Raw genomic sequence first — 21,703 nt, 5'->3', positions numbered from 1 at the left:
TTTTTTTTCCCCTAGAAATATGTCCAAACTCCAACACTTAAAAATATTATTTTTGTTTTCCAAATCTTCTCTATCATTTCATAAAATTATGAGCAAATTTATTGAAAAGGAAGACTGATAAATAACAGTATGCATTTCCCTGGTCGTCTGGCACTTTCTACAGAAAGTACCAGAAAATTCAAGTCCATGATGTCTAATGTGTCCAATGGTCTGCACAAGATTTAATAAATTTGATAAAATTCTTTGACATGGTTAATGTGGGAATCTCAATACTATAACTTTTCTTCTATTTCATAGTTTTTAATCTCTAATATAAAACTGAATCTCAAAGGCATTACAACACTCTTAACTTCTCCTGAATAGCTTGCAATAAAAAAAAATGGACACTAGGTTCATTTTGACAATAACGCTTTCACAGTAATAAACGGTATATTGTCTATTAAAAAATTCCTAAAAGAAAGGAATGGTGTAACTGTTAAATTATCATTAAAAAATTTAGGACTACAGAGTAGTTAGTAAAAATCAGATTTATAGATTCAAGATAGCACTTCATAAATTTTTGTTTTATTTCTGTCTTGAGATGAATTATGTCACACACCTGGAGAATGACTGACTTTCACCACTTGGACTGACACTAATGTTCACTGGCCTCCTACACTCTGTTTTCTGATTCAGAGATGTCTCTGGCTCTCATAACTATTACCTCTATTACCACTTATAATGTTTTTATAAGGCATTTTGTCTATGGCTACATGCTCATTTGGACTTTCAAAGTTCAAAATAGAAAAGGATTCAAATGGCAGTACTGCAACTGCTTTACTTCTGTCTTCTTTTTTTTTTTTTTTTTTTAGATTATAAAAACTTCCTCTTTAATCAAGTCTTGAAACAGAACAGGTTTCTTGAATAAAATGGAAAGTTTCCAGTACATTGAGAGATAAATCCACGAGTCACCATACATACAGTACCCAGTAGGAAAAAAAACAAAACAAAATAGGTTTACCCAATCCCTGGTACAGCCATGGTCTGGTTCTTAAGATACTTCCTCCCTTTGCCAAGTACTCTGTGGATACAGAGCACACCATGACTTCTGAGACCCCACTCAGCTGAGCTTGTAGCCCACAAAGCACTCCTCTGGCAAGGCTGTGGTGGTGGCTCTACTCAAGAAGCAAAGCACAGAACTTTCAGCACATTCAAACAGTGTATCAAACATCCTTTAAATATCAAAGTGAGAAATAAGAATGCAACATAATCATGCTATGAGAAAGATGTTAGGAAGGACAGCTGTGTAAAGCTTGAGGTTGAAAATGGTTCTCCAGCTTCATTTCTTTGGCTTGTTGGGTAGTGGCCTCCGGAACAGCAAGATGTGAGGTTCTGGTTCATGGATCATATAATGTACCCATCCTTGACTCTGTTGAACACCAAGATTCCTCCATTCAGATTCAGACATCAAATGGGTTTTAGGGACAAGTTTGGCTATGTCCTTGGGTAACATGACATGCCGGTATTCGAACTCCTCGTCGTCGTATTTATCCGAATAGTAAATTTGTTTATGCGACATGACGGCTCCGCCAGCGAATTTCCAGCCGCGAGCTCCCGAGCTCCAAACAACTCCAGGCAGCACGCGCTCCCACCCTCTTTGGCCTCCTACTTCTGTCTTCTTAAGGAATCTCAAGTTGTCTTCCAAAGCAGATGAGGACACTAAACTCTTATAGTACCAGCACAGGAGGGAGTTTACTCATTCCCTTCTAAGCCACTGATGTCCACCTCTATTATAATTTAATTTAAAATTGCACTTGCGACAATGTGTGATTTTTTTCGTTGTTTTCTTTGAGAAACTGGCCAATAAAATTTTACAGGATAGGCAAGGAACACAGAACATTCATAACAGAAAACAAACAAACAAAGAACCAAACCCCACAGACTAGCCAAAATTATTCTGAAGAAGATCTAGTAGAAAGTTTATAGTATTTTCATTTCAAAACTTACCTAAAAGCAAGAGCAATCCAAACAGAATGGATTGGCATTAAGACAGAAAAACAAAAATCAATGGAAAAAGCACAGAACACAGAAAAACATGAAAATGTACCTGAAAATATTTCAATTTCAGGGGTGGTGGCAGTTCAGTAGGAAAACAGAATGTGTGTCTAGATTCAGATGATCTGATATAAATTCGGGAAAACCTTACATTGTGATTTTAATTTCTCCTAATGCTTCAAGTTTATTATCTGGAAAATAGAAAAACACGAATACATATTTTATAAGGTTTTTATGAAGAAGTAAATAGTGACTCTATATAAAGTAATTGGTTTACCACACTGGTAGATTTATTATTTATTTTATAACCATGTATTTATGGATGCCTATTAGTGTCAGGGATTGTATCTTACCCAAACAGAGACACAACCAGACAAGTACCTCAAACTCCAGAAAGTGAGTGTGTATTGAACTAAAGAAAGCAGCAATGTGAAGAGTAAAGAGTACTCAGTGAAAGTTCTTTTGATTTTTTTTTGTAAAAGCAAGAGCTAAATCACATATGGAAATTAACAAGACATCATCAGAGTGAAACTCATTCCAAACAAACTATGCTAGAATTAACTTGGTGTGTTCAAGAATGTAAGAAACACACATATTGATGAAACAGAATAAGAAAGTTAGAATAAGACTTAATATAAGTGCATGAATAGACCTAGACCAGGGCTTTATAACTCAGGACACAGAATACAGGTTTTGATCAAAATAGAATTGGCAACGTGGGAGTTCTTAGTGGAAGAATAACAGGTAAGATAATTTGTATTATGTCAAAACAATAAAAATTTACCTTAACAATCTTCCTTGATTTATTTTTGATTGTAGAATCAGGCAATGTTTTATTTATAGATTTCCAACAGGATGAGTTGCAGGGGTTGGTTTGATTTGCTTTGGTTCTTATAGTATTGGGATTTGGGACTTGGGAGTTTCCGCATGCTCAGCAGGTACTCTACCAGTTAAGCCATAACCTCAGTCCTTGAGGTTGGTTTCATATAGACAGATTAATGAACAGAGAAAAAAATCAGTGAATGGATTATTTCAATATTGTTTTCCAGTAATTGGGCAACTGGGATACAGAAAAGAAAAACTGAAAAGTAATGAATTCATTTTTATTAACTATGTCAAAGTACCTTTTCAAGTTTAAGAATTAAGGCATGAGGATCTCTATTATAGTACAATTAAACAGGCTGAAAATTTTGTATTTCCTTGATCCTGATTTAGTACAAGTTCAGATAAATAGCTTAGTTTCAGTTTGGTGACATTATATTTTAATATGAATTACTTAATTTTGAAACTTAGCCTGGTGTACTATGGCCTAGTTTAAGACACTTCTGTGATTTTTACTTAGCAGTTAGAAAGGTCATTGTGGCTTCTGGAATAGAGATTACGGTGGAACAAACACAGAGACAACCTGTAGCTCATATTAAAGAAAAAACACGAGGGTGGCCTTTATTGGAATGGTTGAAATGTATGGAGAAAAAAATATTACTGACATTCTTGCAGCTAAGAACCCAAAATAATCGTTCCTCTCTTTTTCTTTGCTATTTTATCCAAATGAAGGCTAGAAAAATTAAATGTAATATTTTCTCAATTCTGTTAAAGCCAGGAATAGCTAATGTTCCAATTCTGGTCAATAGGAAGCTGAAGTCTCATAGTGTTTTTCAGAGGACCTTGTCATTTACTGATAAAGTAAGTAGGCATGTTCCTTCTTGTAAACCTTAATGCAAATGCAAGGCTTAAATTTGTGCAGCATTCCTGTTCATGAGAAAAATTGGCTAAGAGAAAATAACTTATAAAGTTGCCATTTGGTTGAGGGGAGGAAACAAGGGCAGTTGAATTATTTAATTAAAAAGAGGAGGCATGAATGGAAGTTTATAAGTAGTTGCTTGCTATTCACTTGAATAAATGGGCTGTTCCAACCAGGTGCTGGTGGTTCAGTCTTGTAATCCTAGTTATTCAGGATGCTGAGATCTGAGGATTTCAGTTCAAAGCCACCCCTGGTAGGAAAGTCCATGAGATTCTAATCTCCAGTTGATCAGCAGAAACCTGAAATGGTGATATGGCTCCAAACGGTAGAGCCATAGCCTTGAGCAGAAGTGAGTTCAAGCCTCATAATGGACACACACACACACACACACACACACACACACACACTGAACATTAGCTAGCCTGTTTGGTACTAAGGGAATATATAACCATACACATATTAAGGAGGTGGGCAACCACTAGAGGGCTTAATCTGACATAATCTAGTACATTACAAGAAGCTGTAACATTGATTTTATGAAGAGACTGCACTATAGTCAGACAAGAGTAACCAAGACATCAAATAGGAAGTTCCTGCAAAAATCTAAGAAATAAATGATTATGGAGTTGAGTACAGCAATGCACAGATGTGATTATCTTTGGAGCCAACGAAGGCTAAACTTCAGGGATATCCGAAATTTCATCAATTTCATCTCTTCCTAGGCTCTTAGAAGGGTCCCAATTTGTAATTTTTAATTTTATTTCTGAGAAGAGCTCCTTTGGTTTCATAAAGTTCAACACCACAAAGTCCGTATGTATGCTGCATGAAAACATTCTGTTTGCAAACACTGAAGTGAAACAAATAGAATCCTGCAGCAATAATTATCAATACCTACTCTATCTTGCATAAGTTAACTTTCAAAATAGAAAGGCATTCCTAGGAATATATTACCTTGTCATGTGTTAGTGGCTCACACCTGTAATACTAGCTACTTGGGAGACTGAAACCCCACTGAAAAAAGCCTCTGCAAAGAAGTTTGAGGTCCCTATGTTGAAAACACCATCTAAGACACACACACACACACACACACACACACACACACACGAAAAAAAAACAGGGCTGGAGGTGTGATTTGAGTGGAGTTGTCATCCTAAGAGAGGTAGAAGCCCTGAGTTCAAACTTCAGTACTAAAAAAACAAAGTCTGTCCGTTTGTCTACCTGTTTCTCATCTATCTATACATAATCTTGGCTGAATATGTAAAATATTATATTTAGAAGGATTCAAGGAGATAAAATTTATTATGATCAAAACAAATATCAGAATTTAAGTTTTGTTATTGTGTTTGGTGTTGGTTTTGTCAGTTATGGGACTTGAACTCAGATGCTGGGTGCTGTTTATGAGCCTTATCACTCAAGGCTAATACTCTACTAATTGGAGCTACAGAGCCACCTCCAGTTTCTGGTAATTAATTGGGGATAAGAGCCTCATGGCCTTTCCTGTTTCGGCTGGCTTTGAACCATGATCCTCAGATCTTAGCCTCCTGAGTAGCTATCATTATAAGTGTGAGACAATGGCGCCAAGCAGCAGTTTAGTTTTCTTTAACATTTTCCAAATTCATTTTGGTCTACAGTCTCATGTTAATATGTTAGCATTTTATGCACAAGCAACAATATTTTTGTCATGTAGTAATAATCTATAGATTTTGCATTTTGGTATATTAGTTTTAGTCATGCCAGACCAGGGAAAATATTCAAATTGAAATTGTTATGTGATCTGAATACTAGTTTTCCTTTATTTGGAAAACAAATCAAGAGACATCAAGAGAAAATTCCATGTGTTCATCACCATGCCTACCAAAATACAATAATTTGTTTCATTCGATCTTGCATTTTGATACAGAGGGTAATGTGGAACTTACAGGAGCTGGCTCCAAGGGAAGTGCCTTGTCAATCTTCCAACTGATCAGTGATCTTGTCTCATTCATCCCGTAATTTAAAGGTGGTCACTGGGACTAAGATAGCGTCACTAAACATTGTTTGGTGTTTGTTCAATGGGGATAACCTAAAATGAGTTTCAGAATAGAGGTTTGTGGAGTTTGTCTGTGTAAATGCAATCTCTTTTTTTTCTGCACATTTTCCCAAGCCCAAAATAAACAAGTAGAATTGAGCTTCATTCTGGTTCTTTTCCAAATATTGTCTGTCCTTCTATCTGTTTTCCTTTCTCAATTCCATGGCTGTTAAATGAAGCAGGATAGCAAACTCAAAATGAGGAAAATCTAATTCTTGTTTGGTATGAAGCTCTGGCCCAGATAAGTAAACATCCCATCCACACAGGGAATTAAATGTCTATAAAGTTTGTGCACAATTGGGGGTGCTTTTTCTTTTTATATTTTATTGCTTTACCTATTGACTAGAGCTTATTAATTTCCATGCATTTGATTTCTCACATAAGTAAAAGCATCAGTCTAAAAGGAAAAAAATTTAAACCTCTGGCATAAATGAAGTACAATACGTCAGTACCTTGTTTTTTTTCCTTCATCCATCATACTACTTTTTCACGGCTTAAGAACCTTGAAACAGAAAAAAAACATGATTAATAGGAATGTGCCATAATCATGGGCTGTCCCTTCATCTTCAAAGAATGAGAGAAATAGAGTGAGGAATCCTACCAGCACATATAGACCGAAGTGAATAAAGCCCGATGTATCCCAGATATATTAGAACATCTTCAGAATTTTTTAATCTTAGTTCACACTTCTTTTTAAACCAGAAACTAGACTATTTCTTCTGCTATCATTTAATTTTGAAAATGTTCTGAATTTCCCGAAGGAAAAAAATTAAACACTTTTCAGTTATGTTACCGATCATTGTGATTTTCATAGATTATTTTGCTATGTCAATGGCAGCACCTGTAAATTGGCAGCATTTTCTAACTATCCTCCCTTGTCTCACTCTTCTCTCTGAAAAAAATTTAGTTGACAAAACTAAATTTTCTCAAAGCAGTAAAAGAGAAATTGGGAGAGATGGACATAAGTTGTGTCATCCAAGTGATGAAATTTAATAAGTCATATCAGAATTCAGTAGGCAAAAAGATTTGAGTCAGCTGTCCTGACAATTTGTACCACATTACCCACAATGCCTGGCACTTAGGATAGTATTTTAAAAGTTACCATGATTACACAGGAAATAATGTTTAAAAAGAAAAAAAGAAAGAATCTGACAGATCCAATCTGCATCTTATTACCATATTTTTGGTAATAACCTATTAAGATGTGTTTTTCTATGGTGTTTGTAAATAAAGTTTTTAAAAAGAATGTGAAACAAAGGTAATTTTGTCACACAATAAGGAATTGCATTTTAGTGCAAAAGCAAGTCTCTACAGGGCCATCAGACAGGTTCCTGGAGTGAAATAATTAAGTTTGAGATTGCTGGAGGAGACTGCAATGGTATTTTAGTTTATAGCCTTAAAGCCAAGGGGACCCATTAAAATGAAATAAGTGAAATTGTGCTAGCTCCTTGTAGGCCCACTACCTGAGTGACGTCATTGTCATCTAGGTAACACACTTAATTTAGGGTAGACCACATTTTAACATTGCAGAATCTCAGATAGCCTTTCTGTTATATAAGGTTAAAACAATATTCTAAGGAAAGGAACTAGACAGAAAATGAGCCATTGAAGGAGGAATGGTTGATTAAGGAGTAATTTAGTATAGAGAGGGCTGATAAACAGTCAAGAGAGAATCACTAAAAATCTGATACCAGAGGTAATTTTCGCTGAATTAGTGCACAAGGCTATTTCACACCGTGATTTCCAGATGGCCTGTCTTCAAAGGTGCAGACTTCTCCTGTCCAATGGAAGAAGTGGCAGTGTGGAACAATGAGCATTGATCTTGGGTAACAAACTCAGTAATATAGGTGATACCCAAATTCCCTTCTAAAAACACTAAATTTCAAGATGAAGCTAAAGTTTCACAATTCAAAAATCTTACATCAGTCACCAGAAGCACTGAGCAGGTATAATTTACCACTCTTATAACAGAAATGCTACAAACTGAGATGTGTCAGTTGAAAGTTAAGTGCTATTAGCTTCAGTCCATCAATTCATGTGGCACTGTTACCCACACAATATATTGTATTTAAAAAAGGAATTAGTTATCAATAGGCTTAGCTAAATTATTGGATCCTATTTTTAGCAACATATCTGATGTGCAAAGAAGTAGGACTTGGTGCGTAAGTAAAACTCAGTCTTCTTTTCTGCTTTTCAAAAGGAAGCAGAGATCTGTAGCCTTCATGTAAACCTCAATATTACTGCAGCGCACACACACACACACACACACACACACACACACACACACACACACCCCACCCACATTCTTAGGGAATAGATAACATTATGGTTACTTTAATCAACAAATGACAACATAGTCTGGTAATTAAAACCTAATCATCTTCAAAATATTCCTCCTAGATGTAGCTTTCAGTTCCATCTTTTCTCCATTGACACGCTAGTGGCAGGCAGGAAAAGGAAGTACTTGGTGCTGATGCCGTCCCCTGGTGGTGGCTCCTTTCTTTCTTTCTCTCTTTCGTTCTCTTTCTTTCTTTCTTTCTTTCTTTCTTTCTTTCTTTCTTTCTTTCTTTCTTTCTTTCTTTCTTTCTTTCTTTCTCTCTCTCTCTCTCTCTCTCTCTCTCCCTCCCTCCCTCCCTTCCTTCCTTCCTTCCTTTCCTTTCTTCCTTCCTCCCCCACTCTCTAGCTCTATCTCTCTCTCTCCCTCCTTCCCTCCCTTTCTTTCTTCTTTTTTGTTTTTCTTTTTGTATGCTTCAGAGCTACTGCTTCTTGGGCAGCTCAGTTTGGGCAGCTTTTCCAGTCTGAGCATGACAAATCTGTGAAGCTGAACATCCTCCTCAAACCTAGGAATTGATTAAAATTCTCTCCCCCATGACCTTGATTATATTAGCTTTGGAATGGTTTCTTAACCTTCTCACTTGAAACCCCCTTGCCCTGGGCAGATGAATTTCTACTCATGGGAATACCATGCCATAGTCTAGAGCATACAACAGTGAGCCTGCGGCTTTTATCTCTCCTAAATCCCTGATGAACATACATGGTCAGGAAACTCCGTTGCCACATGAGGCACATCTACATAATCAGAAGCAATCGCACGTACATATCACTGATAATCTCAGGAGAGTGGGCTGGTCACAACAGGGCAGGGCCAAAACAATTAATTACAACGTCTGCTTCTCTGGATTTTTCTTAGACTGGAAAACTCTCAGAAACCAATGTGCCCTAACTTCCCATGTTTTGCCAGTCTCAAGCACTAGTCCTCAAGTTTGTCTCACTTTCTGATTTTTAGATTTTCTTGCAGGAGGCTAACAATCCATCCTCTTCAAGACTGGGATGGAAATTTTTTAGCTTCCCAGAAGTGTTTTTTCCAGACAGGAGGAAGGAAAAGCCAGCTTTGAGCAGATCGTGTGTGTGTGTGTGTGTGTGTGTGTGTGTGTGTGTATGTGTGTGTGTGTGTTCCTCGCTTACCATCTCACTCAAAAAAAAAATCAGTCAAAATTTGAAATCCTCTTTGAAGTCTGTCTTCCCGCATAATATCTAAGTACATTACAGTACAAAAATACATTTCAACTATGATCTTTAAAATCTACATGGAAAAATTTAATCTATCCATCCTGTGGGTACTGAGTTCATCAACAAGCAATAGATTGACACAGAAGTAGTATCCTGTCCTTGATCTTTGACTAGAGATAAGCTCATTAAGCTTACTAAATTAAGTCATTAGAATGCCAAAAAAGAAAGAAATGTACTTATTTCAGGAACATCGCTTAGCAGAAGCGGAGTAGATTGGGAATGAAATGAAAACTAGCCTATATTTGAGCAGAACCTGTCAAAGCCAATACTACTCTGGGATTTTAGTGACTAAAGTAGTGTAGTTAGTTGGCATAATTTATTATTCCTTCAAATATTTGAAAAAGAGAATAAATTAAATTGTTCCTGTAGAATTACATACAGGCTGAGATTTCAAAGATCCTTAAATTTTGGTTGTCGTTTACTATCAGATTATTGAATCTGATAATAACAAATGGGTCATTTCCCCAGAAACAAAATTGTATGTGCATGTGTATATGTAAAATGTGTGTAAACAATACTCAGAAGTTACTACATAAATACCAAAAAGTATGAATTCCAGGTAGAAACATGATCAGTCAGGAACATGACAGCCTTAGGGTACATCAAGCTACAGTGCTACTTTGAAAAGCACTTCCTGTGGTTTATAATACTGTGGTTGATTCATCTGCCAGACAAAATTTGTTAGTGAAAGGCCTTAATAATCATAGCAAACAATGGATATGTCCATTTATAATAGTAGTAGTAGTTGTTGTCATCATCATCATCATAAAAAGATCCAGGTGCTGTTGGTTCATGCCTGTAATCCTAGCTACTCAGGAAGCTGAGATCTGAAGATCATGGTTCACAGCCAGCCCAGGTAGGAAAGTCCATGAGTCTTATCGCCAATTTACCACCAGAAAACTGGAAGTTGCGCTGTGGCTCAAAATGCTTGAGCTCTAGCCTTAAGCTGAAGAGCGCAGGGGCAAGCAGGCACTGATGCAAACCCCATGACCAAGACACCCCCCAACCACCACACATACACTACACACAGAAGGATGGATGGATGGAGACAGGGACAGAGAGAGAGAGAGAGAGAGAGAGAGAGAGAGAGAGAGAGAGACTTCCTTTAAACCATACTTCTGTTTATGTTCATATAATATCAGTTTTATTTTAATCTTGAAATTTACACATAGTATGACACATTCATAAAAGTTTTAAAAATACAGAAAAATGTGAACATAATAATAAAGAGAAAGAAGATATGGAAATGCCTCCCATAGTTATTTCTCAACACAATATCAGCCAATGAAATATACATGTATGTTTGAAAGATAATACAAATTATTACTACATTTGCAGGATAACAAGCAAAAGAGTGTGTATAAATCATATCTTATATTTCCTATCCCTCACAAAATCTCATATGGAAATATGTTGCTTGCTATAGGTACAGAATGAGTATGAAAATTTTAGTAGAAATTATTGTCCTTTTGTGTAATTAAAGAGAATTAAAGAAATAAGCAAATAGGAAAACCCATCTATAGACAAAAGGGAGAAAATTGCTGAAAGGCAAAAGATCAGATAATTGGCTTCCTGCAATTTTCTGCTACCTGTAACCTCTTTGGGAAGTCTTTATGACAAGTGACATTTAATTATCTTGCATAATGAGAATTTTCTCCATAGCATATGCACAAGCATATATATATTATATCTATGAATACCTCATTAATATTTTCATTTTTTCAATGTATTCTCACTGATTAGAAATTCAATTAAAAAGTTAAAATATTTGGAATTTAAATCATTCTTTGTCTAATTTTGAAATTGGCATACCATTTTGCTCAGAGTTTATCCAATTTATCAGTTTAAAAGTTAAAATCTTCTCAGTCTCAAATGTATTTAGACTGTGGCAAAATTATTTAAATACACATATATGCATTAAAATGTGCATGTTAAATACATAATTAAGATATTTAAATATTCCTACACATATTGACATATACATATATATATATTTGATATACACAGTATATGTTCTGGTAAACTTCTAAAGGTAAATCTATACATACACATGCATATGTAAAGAGATGTGTACATATAGAAATATGCATACCATGCAAGTATATGTATATATTTAAATTATATTCATGAATGTGTATGCATGTATGTATATATATATGCATATATATTTAAAGTGTGTGTACATACTCTTCTCAGACTAGATGTAAAATTATATGGAAGATGGTCTTAACGTTTTGACTTGCTACAAAAAACCCAGATTATTTTATGCTCCCAGTGATGCAGAAAAGACTATTGTAGCTGGGGACAATGATATGCTAAAGGACATGATGCAATATGATAATGGGTGTTTATTCATATGAGTAAATATCTGTGGACTTTCAGACATGGATCACTTTGCAAATTTTTACAATGCTGGCTGTGAACCTAGAGCAAAGTGTAAGTGGTTCATGCTTCTATTGGTAGCCACTCAGGAAGCTGATGTTTGAGAAACATATATAGTAAATAAGAAAACCTATCTGCACATTGCTTTTCTTAAGAAAACTGCTATATATTGCTTTGCTTTACATTTGATTATTAACAATAAGAAAGCAATTTTTTACAGGAAATATCTGAGCTTAGGTATGCATTGAACATATGAGAATACACAAGCCCATGAGAAGACTACATGAAAAAGGCAGGTTCAACTCTGTATCTGTATAATCACTGAATGCAACATTACAAATGATTCCTGGTTCAGGTGTGAACACTGGGGTATACACATCTTGTGAGCATCTTGCTGTAGCTGAAATAATGTTCTGGAAAGTTGCCTGATACTCGATAGGACGCTAAGGTAGTTAAAATGCAGTAATTCCTCAATAAATTTTATTTCCAAAAACTATGCACAAATATTTGTCCTTATTATATTCTGTCTATCTGTTTACATAAGCCAAAAATATTGTTTATGTTCAAATAAAGATGGAGAGTTTTTTAATGAACATTTTATATATCACTGAAAATCATGTGGCACAAAACAAAATTGGATGTATTACATTTTTCTTTCCTGTTCACTAAATATCATGCTAGCATCCACTCCTAAACATTCTAACAACAACAAATGTTTTCATAACTCCCTGTCTGACCATGTGATCCTATGGGGAATGGCATTCATTACACATGCTCTTAGCATGACACCATCTATCATCAGGGAATATGGGAAACTGGTGTATTTTTTTTAACTTAACAGCCCCCCTAATCTGTGTGCTAAAGAATCCCTCTTATTTAAAAGTGCCTGGCCTCAGGTATTTCATGATAGTAATAGAAAATGGAAAAAAAAATAGTCCTCGTTCATTATAATAACTTCCTACATTTACTTCCCTCCACCATGGTGAAATTGTTTGACTGAATTGACTTTAGTCCACTATTCTCACTTTATACCTAAGTAAGCTAAAGAGTTGAGTTGGATATCAAATTAAAAGGAAAGCCAAATCTTTCTATTTGCCTTTTTTAAATTAAATTTTTATTGTCAAACTGAGGTACAAAGAGGTTACAGTTTCATACATTAAGCATTAGATACATTTCTTGTAATATTTGTTACCTCCTCCCTCATTCCCTTCTCCCTCCACCCCCTTTCCCTTCCCTCCCCCATGAGTTGTTCAGTTGATTTACACCAAACAGTTTTGCAAATATTGCTTTTGTAGTCATTTGTCTTTTTTACCCTGTGTCTCTCGATTTTGGTATTCCCTTTCTATTTCCTAGTTCTAATACCAGTATACACGGTTTCCAATGTACTCAGATAAGAAACAGTGATAGTGCAGGTACAACCACAGGAAGAGGATACAAGAGGATCATCAATAATAGAAGCTACGGTTTCACATGGCATGTTGAAAGTAATTACAACAGTGATATGACAGTCATTTTCATAACATGGAGTTCATTTCACTTAGCATCATCTTATGTGCTCATAAGGGCTATTGGGCTCTTGTGATCCTCTGCTGTGACTTGCCTAAACCTGTACTAATTATTCCCTATGAGGGAGACCATAGAGTCCATGTTTCTTTGGGTCTGGCTCACTTCACTTAGTATAATTTTTTCCAAGTCCTTCCATTTCCTTACGAATGAGGCAATGTCATTCTTTCTGATAGAGGCAAAAAATTCCATTGTGTATATGTACCACATTTTCCTGATCCATTCGCCTACTGAGGGGCATCTGGGTTGGTTCCAAATTCTAGCTTTGACAAATTGTGCTGTGATGAGCATTGTTGTGCTGTTGGCTTTAGTGTGTTCTTATTTGTGGTCTTTTGGGGAGATGCCCAAAAGTGGGGGTCGTAGGGGAGCTCTATGTTTAGCCTTCTGAGAAATCTCCATACCGCTTTCCAGAGTGGCTGAACCAGCTTACATTCCCAGGAACAATGAAGTAGGGTTCCCTTTTGGCCACATCCCCTCCAACATTTGCTATTGTTAGTCTTCTTGATAAAGGTCATTCTTACTGGGGTGAGATGGATCTATTTGCCTTTTTATACTAAAGTTTCAAGTGCACAAACACCATTGTAACTTGTAGAGATTTTCTCCTAAGCATGTATAGATAGTGTTTACATGAATTGCCATCCACTAAGGCCCCAATCAGTAAATATCTTCCAAAATTGAAGATAAGGAAAATTAGCCACACAACATTCTAAAGAAAATAGACCAGCAGGTAGCCAGGCATTGCTTGTCCCTAGTTCTACTGCTGTGTATATTATGGGGTTACAGAACCAACCTTTCACTCTACTCTTGGGCATTATTCAACATTTTCTTTAATCTAAGATGGAGAGTTGATGTAGCATGAAAGATGAATACATTGGACTGTTATTCTTCTGAAAAGTGTAAGCTAATAAAAATTTTAAAAACTCTCCCTACAGAAAAAATAATTCCACTTCTCCAACACTATGAAAAAAATGTTACACTCCTGGAAAGGGACCTCTGGCAAAATCAGCTGGGCCTTCTATTCCTCTAGCTATTTGTCTGTTGGGTAGAATACCACCTAGAGCAGGGCTGGAAAATTGGATCAGCAAATTTAAAAAAGAATAAAGGAATTTGTGTCCCTTGTATGGCTTTTTTTAAAAAAATGTGTGAGTTTCTCAGAGATTAATTAGATACTGTAGAAGGCCTAAAATTTCTCGTTAGAATCCCATATACAAGAACTGACCTCAAGGTAAGATTAGTAATATTAGCTTTGATTTAACTGCCTGTCTGATAAAGGTTTATAAGGAAAGAGAGAAAGCAAAATTTAAGGCTGACCTTTCTGATCAGGAAGATGCATTATGGACACACCCTGTGATTCCCTTAATAATGTACATATGCACCCCAACCGAGTAAATATTTGGCTATCTGTTCCACAGCATCACCAAGTATGAGTCTGTATTTGTTTCCTAGGCCTGTCATTAAAACATAATCATAATAACACAAATTAAGCCCTATAAACGGACAGAAATATGTTTTATCACAGTCTGGATTCCAGAAGCTCAAAGTCAAGTTGTGTGAGTTATTGTTTGCTTCCACAAGCACTCAGGGGAAATTCATTCCATGTTTGTTGCCATGTAACTCTGCTGCCACCCCCAAGAGTTTTTTGGTGTTAGTCGGTGAGTAGGTGCAGCATTCTAATCTGTCTTTGTTTTCAAACAATCTTCCTTTCTCACAATTGTATTTTGTACCCACATTAATAACACAAGTATTTTATATCTACCAAGATCTTAGCTCCTACTGTGGTTATACTTACAAATACCTTGATTAAAAACCAGTACCTATTTTGGAAGGTTAGGATTCACCCTGAAATATTTTACAGTCTGAGTAATTACCATTACACTAATTCTACCGGTCTTCACCAGAATTTTTTTTCCAGAATTTTTGACAGAATGTCTTAGAGGGTGTAGCAACATGGAGGATGTATATAAGAATCAGATTACATACTTTAGTGTTCTCTTATGATCCTTAAGCTCACGAGTCTAATATGCCCCAAGTAAAAAGGAAGTGAGCTATAAAGGGATTTTGAAGTCCAAATTGTTTTTCATTCTTCTTCTCAGTTATAGTATTATTTTTCTGCCTTTAGAAACAAAATAATTTTTAGATTTTTGTCTTAGACCTTTCAAAATAGAAAAAATAAGTAAATAGGTTGGTTAAGTCTTCCTAAACTTCATATTGAATTCAGTTCTTCTGAACTGTATCATTTTATTGTTTTATGATTAACGTATTAATTGTATAAAGGAATTTCATTGTGAAATTCCATATATGCATATACTGCCATTGATCAAATTCAGGTCTATCATTTTCCATCATTGTCCCTCCTCCTCCAAATTTTGACAGGTTATTTTTTTTTTACACGTACATAAAGTACTCCAGGAATTCAACGTTCTGACAGGTCTAGTCTTAATGAGAGTGGCTTGGATTAAGAGAATTTCTCTCAACTACTGCTTAGGAGACCAGAAATCCAGAGTCAATATCCATCATAGCCCAAGACAGAGAGTGATGACAAAAAATCAATGGATTTGACAGCTAAAATCACTGGTACATGAAATTTAAACATATATTTACACACATACATGAATATATTTTAAATGTCTGGAGATTATAGTCAGATTGTGAATGGGACATCAAGGACACCAGAAACATAATAGGTACAAAAGACAAGATATGATAGTCCCAGAGAAAATGGAGAGGAAAAAATCAACACTTCATGAAAATCAGAGAATATGGGAAATGAGAGAAGAGACGGTGCAAGAATATATATGCACATACACACTTAGACTCAGGTATCTGCTTTATTCTCCTTCTTGGGTACAAGTGATAGGGACTAAAGAAGGGTTAATATTCTGGTTTAAATGCTACATACACACAGACCACACACATACACACACACACACACACACACACACACGGAGCTTTAAGCTACAGTACTAGTTCACTCACATTTTCTAAGAAATCTTGCTAAAATTACATAAGATACTGAACTTGAGGGTGGCTTTCAAAACTTGTGGCATTAACATTTTCTAATTTGTTTAAGAGACTCCAGTTCCTTGCCTCAGAAAGTAAGATAAGAAACGACAGCAGAATATTTTTACAATGTCATTTAGCACACTTGTTTGCATAAAGTTTGTGGCATCTTATAAAGTTTATGATATTTATGCCAAACTTTCTTTCCTGAAGCCATTTTTTAAATTATCCTTTTTTGTTGCCTCCTCATTGTTTACTTTGACTCAGAGAGAAACATAGTAGACCTTTTGCCATGGGTCTACCCAATATAGATCTATTGAATTCTTTGGATGTTATACTTACACATCCAAATAATAACAGGAAATGTTTTCAAAGATCCTGTGACCTACAGATATTTCACCTTGTTAGGACTCCTATGGTCTTATTGTTGTTTTGCTTTTCATCTTACATTTTTCAACCATTATTGACAACTACATTCTTCCAGAGTCAGGTTTTCTTCACATGAGAAAGGACAATTGAAAGTGCAGAAATGTGATAAAGAAAAAGAAGTTCAGAAAAAAGAAAAAAGCTGGAAACAATGTTCATGAGTGAGTGGGTTAGGTTGCTAGGTTATTTATTGAGATAATCTGAAAATCTTCAGAAGTAAGGATATAAGTTTGTGTCCACTGCCCCCCAAATTCATGTGTTAAAATCTCATCTGACAGGTGGTACTGTATGGAGATGGAGCACCTGGGAGGCAGGTGAATAATGAGTAGAGTCTTCATTTTTGGATCCAAGTCCTTATAAAGAATGGTAAGAATCTGCTTGCTTGATTTTCTGTCATATGAGGAAATAACAAAAAGTTTGCAATTTGCAATGCGGAAGAAGACCCTGACCAGAACCATTTCATGCTGGAGTCCTAAGCTTGGTCACCTAGGACTTGTGCTAAACCAATGATATTTGGTTTATTACAGCACCTTTCAGTAAACCAAGGATCTATTGATATTGTTTCCAAATTATTTTTCCCAGGCCATGTGGCCAGGAGTTCAAACCTGACATCTTCAACTATTAGCTATTAATGACAATTAGTTATAAAGACATTTAGAAAAACCCTCTAATCTCTACAAAATTCAATTTCCAGTGAGTAACATGGAGACAGTAAGATATGTCCTACCAGACATGGTAGCAAATGTGTATAATCCCAGCACTCAGAAAAGTGAGAGACTAGGATTATTACTGTGAGGCTAACTTGGGCTATCTAGTGAGATCCTGTCAAGAGAGATAGATGGATAGATTTTATACCTCACACACATATGTATATATAATATGCATATATAATATATAGAGAAATAATATATTTAAAGAGTTTATTATTTTGTATATATAATATAGATCCTGTAATTATTTACCTATATATATGTTTGTGTCCACAAAATAGCTATATCGATATCTATATGTGTATCTCTCTCAGAGATTACTTTCTTCATATATGTGCTATTGATTCTGTAATTATGTATCAACATAATATCTATATAGAGAGAGATATAGCCTATCCTAATATGTTATTGATATAATTTCAAAATGAGACAGAGAGAAAAAGGCGGGGCAAAGGAGAGAGGAATGAAAGTACTCTGGAAACAAATAAAATACAGGAGTGACGTTTACCAGGACATTATAGTTTTAAATATACTACTTAATAACAGTTTGTAATTAAGAAAACTGATGTCAACAATTGAGAGTATAGCACTTTTCAGTTTAGACAAAGATACTATGTCTTCTGATGAAATGAGGTTGGCTAGCATGATAGTCACTTTCTTAAATGACATGCTTAAAAAATATATGAATATGTCCTTTCTTTTCACCTTTAAATTTATCCATAAATATATGAAGTCATATATATTAAAAATGTTTAATTAAATCTGAGCTGAGACATTTCCATATTATATTTTATACCTGGTATTTGATTATAAACAAAAAGTGATTAGCCAAGGAGCACATGACATACTCCCTATGGCTGTAAAATATAACAAACCTTAGTTCATTATATGGCAAAGTATAAAAGGCTGATATTATCCTTGTGTATTTTAAGACCTAAAAATCATATATATGTAATTGAAGAAAAAATGTAATCAAAATCAAGTTAAAATCAATTTCATTAAATATTGATTACCTATCGATTACTGTGTGCAGTATCAAAAAGACAAAAGACAGAGAATGTCCAGAAGGAGATCAGATATGAACTATGGAAATCAGGCTTGAAAAAGTGACTTTACAGCTGTGTCCTGGTGGCTCTTGCCTGTAATCCCAGATACTCAGAAGGCTGAGATCTGAGGATTGTGGTTCAAGGCCAGCCAAGGCAGGAAAGTCTGTGAGCCTCATTATCTCCAATTAACCATTAGAAAACCAGTTGGAGTGGCTCACAGTGGTAGAGCCCTAGTCTTGAACAAAAGAGCACAGGGGCAGTGCCCAGCCCAACCACAAAAAAAAAAAAAGTGAGTTTACATACCATCATGGAATAGTTGAAGAGTTTTTTATAAAGCAAGAAGTAATTTAAGATTTCAGAGCATGGTTAGGAAATAAGATCAGTTAGGAGGATTTTTTTGGAGAACAAGTAAAAAAAAAAACCCTACAATTTGAAAAAAGAAACACCAGCTGAGCAAGGCATTATGAGTAAGGGGAAAATCTGTAGATGTAGATCTACTGCTCCAAAATTCAGAGAAAGTAAGCATTTCAGTATTTAAGTGCAAATGATAAAGATAAATATCTTGACATTTTATAAGTTTCACTTTCCAATCTGACATGTTAACCAGTACATTGCGATATATATAGAACTACCATGCTATACCTAGGGAGCATGATTATTGACCAATTCTCCCTGAATTTTTCATTTCTGAAATATTCTATTGGAAAGCTGTTAGAAGTGTGTGAGAGATTTCATTAACAAATCTCTGGAGCTGTTTCAAAGGCTCTGACCTTTGAATATTGATGAATCTTTATAAAGAAAGAATATGAAAGTCAATTTTTCAAATCACATAAACTGTAAAAGATATCAAATAATTATATCTTCATAGATATAAAATATTTTTACTATACTATAATTTTTCATAGTCTGTGACAAGTTTTATGAACATTCTTATTACTCATCTGATACTCCTAAAACATTAATGATGTATTTTTTCCTATCTATCTAGTGGCTGGGACAACTAACTTTTCTGCTACCTTCAGTGATCTAGTCTGCCACTGGTAGTCAATTAATACTTAACAGGTTCATTATCACCAATTAAAAACTCTTAAAAAATACAATCTAACTTATTTCTCACGAAAGAATTAGAATTGCATGTTCATTTACTCAATTGAATATTTAGTAGTACTAGGTATTTATGAGAGATAAGTAAAAGCTTTATCAGGGACCTATCTAAAATCCCAATAATTTTGGAGGTTAGTACAATTTAACCTAAATTTTCATTTTAAGTTATATCTGTCTGCATGGATGTATAATGAAATTATCCTTATATACATAAGCATACATGATGGACATGAGTTAAAAATTGTTCTGGAAATATTTGTTTTTTTTCTGAGAGTTTTTCAATACTGGTGGCAATTTTCTTCTAAGACATCTTGATAGGAACTGCTATATTTCCTTAGGGCAAAATATGCCAGTTAATGGTACAAACTCATCTTATTGAATAATATACTTAAAACATGAAAATTCATACTACAGGTACTTGCTATTTTATTACTATTCATAGTGGTCTATAAATTGAATCCCTGTCACCAAAATACAATGTTTTCTGGTTTTATTTTTTTCACAAATAAGTATGTGTTATGGGGAAGTGTTTAGATAGTAAGCAATTGCCTTGTTTTTTCTATTTTTCTCTTTTATTTAAACTCAAGGATGGACTTTGCAATTGTGTGCTCAATTGGTGACACCTCCAGTCTAGATTTTTACAGGTTATTTTAGAGACGAAATCTAACATACCTTTATCCCTGGGCTATCTTCAAACTGTGACTGCAGCCTCCTAAGTAGCTAGGATTACAGGTGTGAGCTACCAACACATGGATGACAGCTTCCCTTTGACAGTCTTGATGATAACTATAAACATGCCAACAGTTATGTAGATTATTTACCATGCATGTTGCAGACTAGCTTCTAACAGTGAATATTTCAAATTATGCTTCCTTTCCAAAAGCCATGATCTCCTAGTGGAGACCAATTTATGATATGGACCATGTAAATATGCAATCCAAAGATTGACCTTGCACTTAGGTTTTTTTTTTTTTTGTTTTTGTTTTTGTTTTTGCCAGTCCTGGGCCTTGGACTCAGGGCCTGAGCACTGTCCCTGGCTTCTTCCTGCTCAAGGCTAGCACTCTGCCACTTGAGCCACAGCACCACTTCTGGCCATTTTCTGTATATGTGGTGCTGGGGAATCGAACCCAGGGCCTCATGTATATGAGGCAGGCACTCTTGCCACTAGGCCATATCCCCAGCCCCGCACTTAGGTTTTGTAATGCTAAATAATGAAGTCAGCAGAGAGTCTTGGAGTCATTCTCCTCTTGAGTCATTTCTCCTCTTGAGTAATGACCACTGAGCCTATGAGTGGTAATGTCTCATATAATCAACCTACACTAGAGTTAAACCAAATATACTCCTAACTCCACTTCATGGCACCTCCGTCTCTAAGGGCCCTCAACAATCCCACCCAATGTTTAAGGGATTTGGATGGAGGGGAAACCAAGAGTCACACTGGATAACGAATTGCCTCAAACCCTACAAAACCCATCCTCACCATTTTGCTAAAGTCTTTTTGACAGGCTTAGATGGTGCCTGTGAAAAGAAGATAACCTGGAAATTAAAGGTTTATTGATTTCATGATGAATCTCTTTTCTCTGGCACAAGAGGGTATGGAAGTTGTATTGATGCACTTCTCCCAGACTAAATAGTAATGAACACTGTTGATTCCCAATAAGCTCATATAGTAACTTCAAGAGAAAACAGGCGATTATGTAGGCTAATGTGATTAGACTGCACACGGATGAGTTGCTTTGTGAGTCCAGGTGCTATATATCAGTCCACATGCTCACTCCAAATTCCCTGCCAGTCATTCTTTTCTCACTTTTCCTTTCTCTGTTTTCTACATAATTATACAATAATATATTCAAGTGCAATTGTGTTAAAGGGAAATGATCAAAAGGTCATGTTTGCCAACTGTTGTTATGAAACCTCTTCTTACGTTCATGTTCTGATGTTTTCAAAAGAGTGCTGGGTATAGTGGAGTTTGAGGACAGGAAGCCTGCACTAATGAACCTACTCCAGTAGCTCTCTCCACCCTTTCAATAAAGAAATGAGTAAAAAGAAAATCTAATCA

At 35.4% G+C, this 21,703-nt stretch overlaps 1 protein-coding gene across 1 annotated transcript; it reads right to left on the bottom strand.

Moving 5' to 3' along the window:
- Nucleotides 1–1,185: 1,185 nt before the first annotated feature.
- On the bottom strand, nt 1,186–1,637 carry LOC125364622 (cyclin-dependent kinases regulatory subunit 1). The gene has a single exon (XM_048364221.1). It carries the CDS (start codon nt 1,556–1,558, stop codon nt 1,319–1,321), a length of 240 nt encoding a protein of 79 aa, XP_048220178.1. The 5' UTR covers nt 1,559–1,637; the 3' UTR covers nt 1,186–1,318.
- Nucleotides 1,638–21,703: the final 20,066 nt, after the last annotated feature.

Source organism: Perognathus longimembris, chromosome 16 (assembly GCF_023159225.1).
Source record: "Perognathus longimembris pacificus isolate PPM17 chromosome 16, ASM2315922v1, whole genome shotgun sequence".
NCBI classification, from domain to species: Eukaryota; Metazoa; Chordata; class Mammalia; order Rodentia; family Heteromyidae; genus Perognathus; species Perognathus longimembris.
This window is presented reverse-complemented; position numbering and strand designations above follow the sequence as displayed.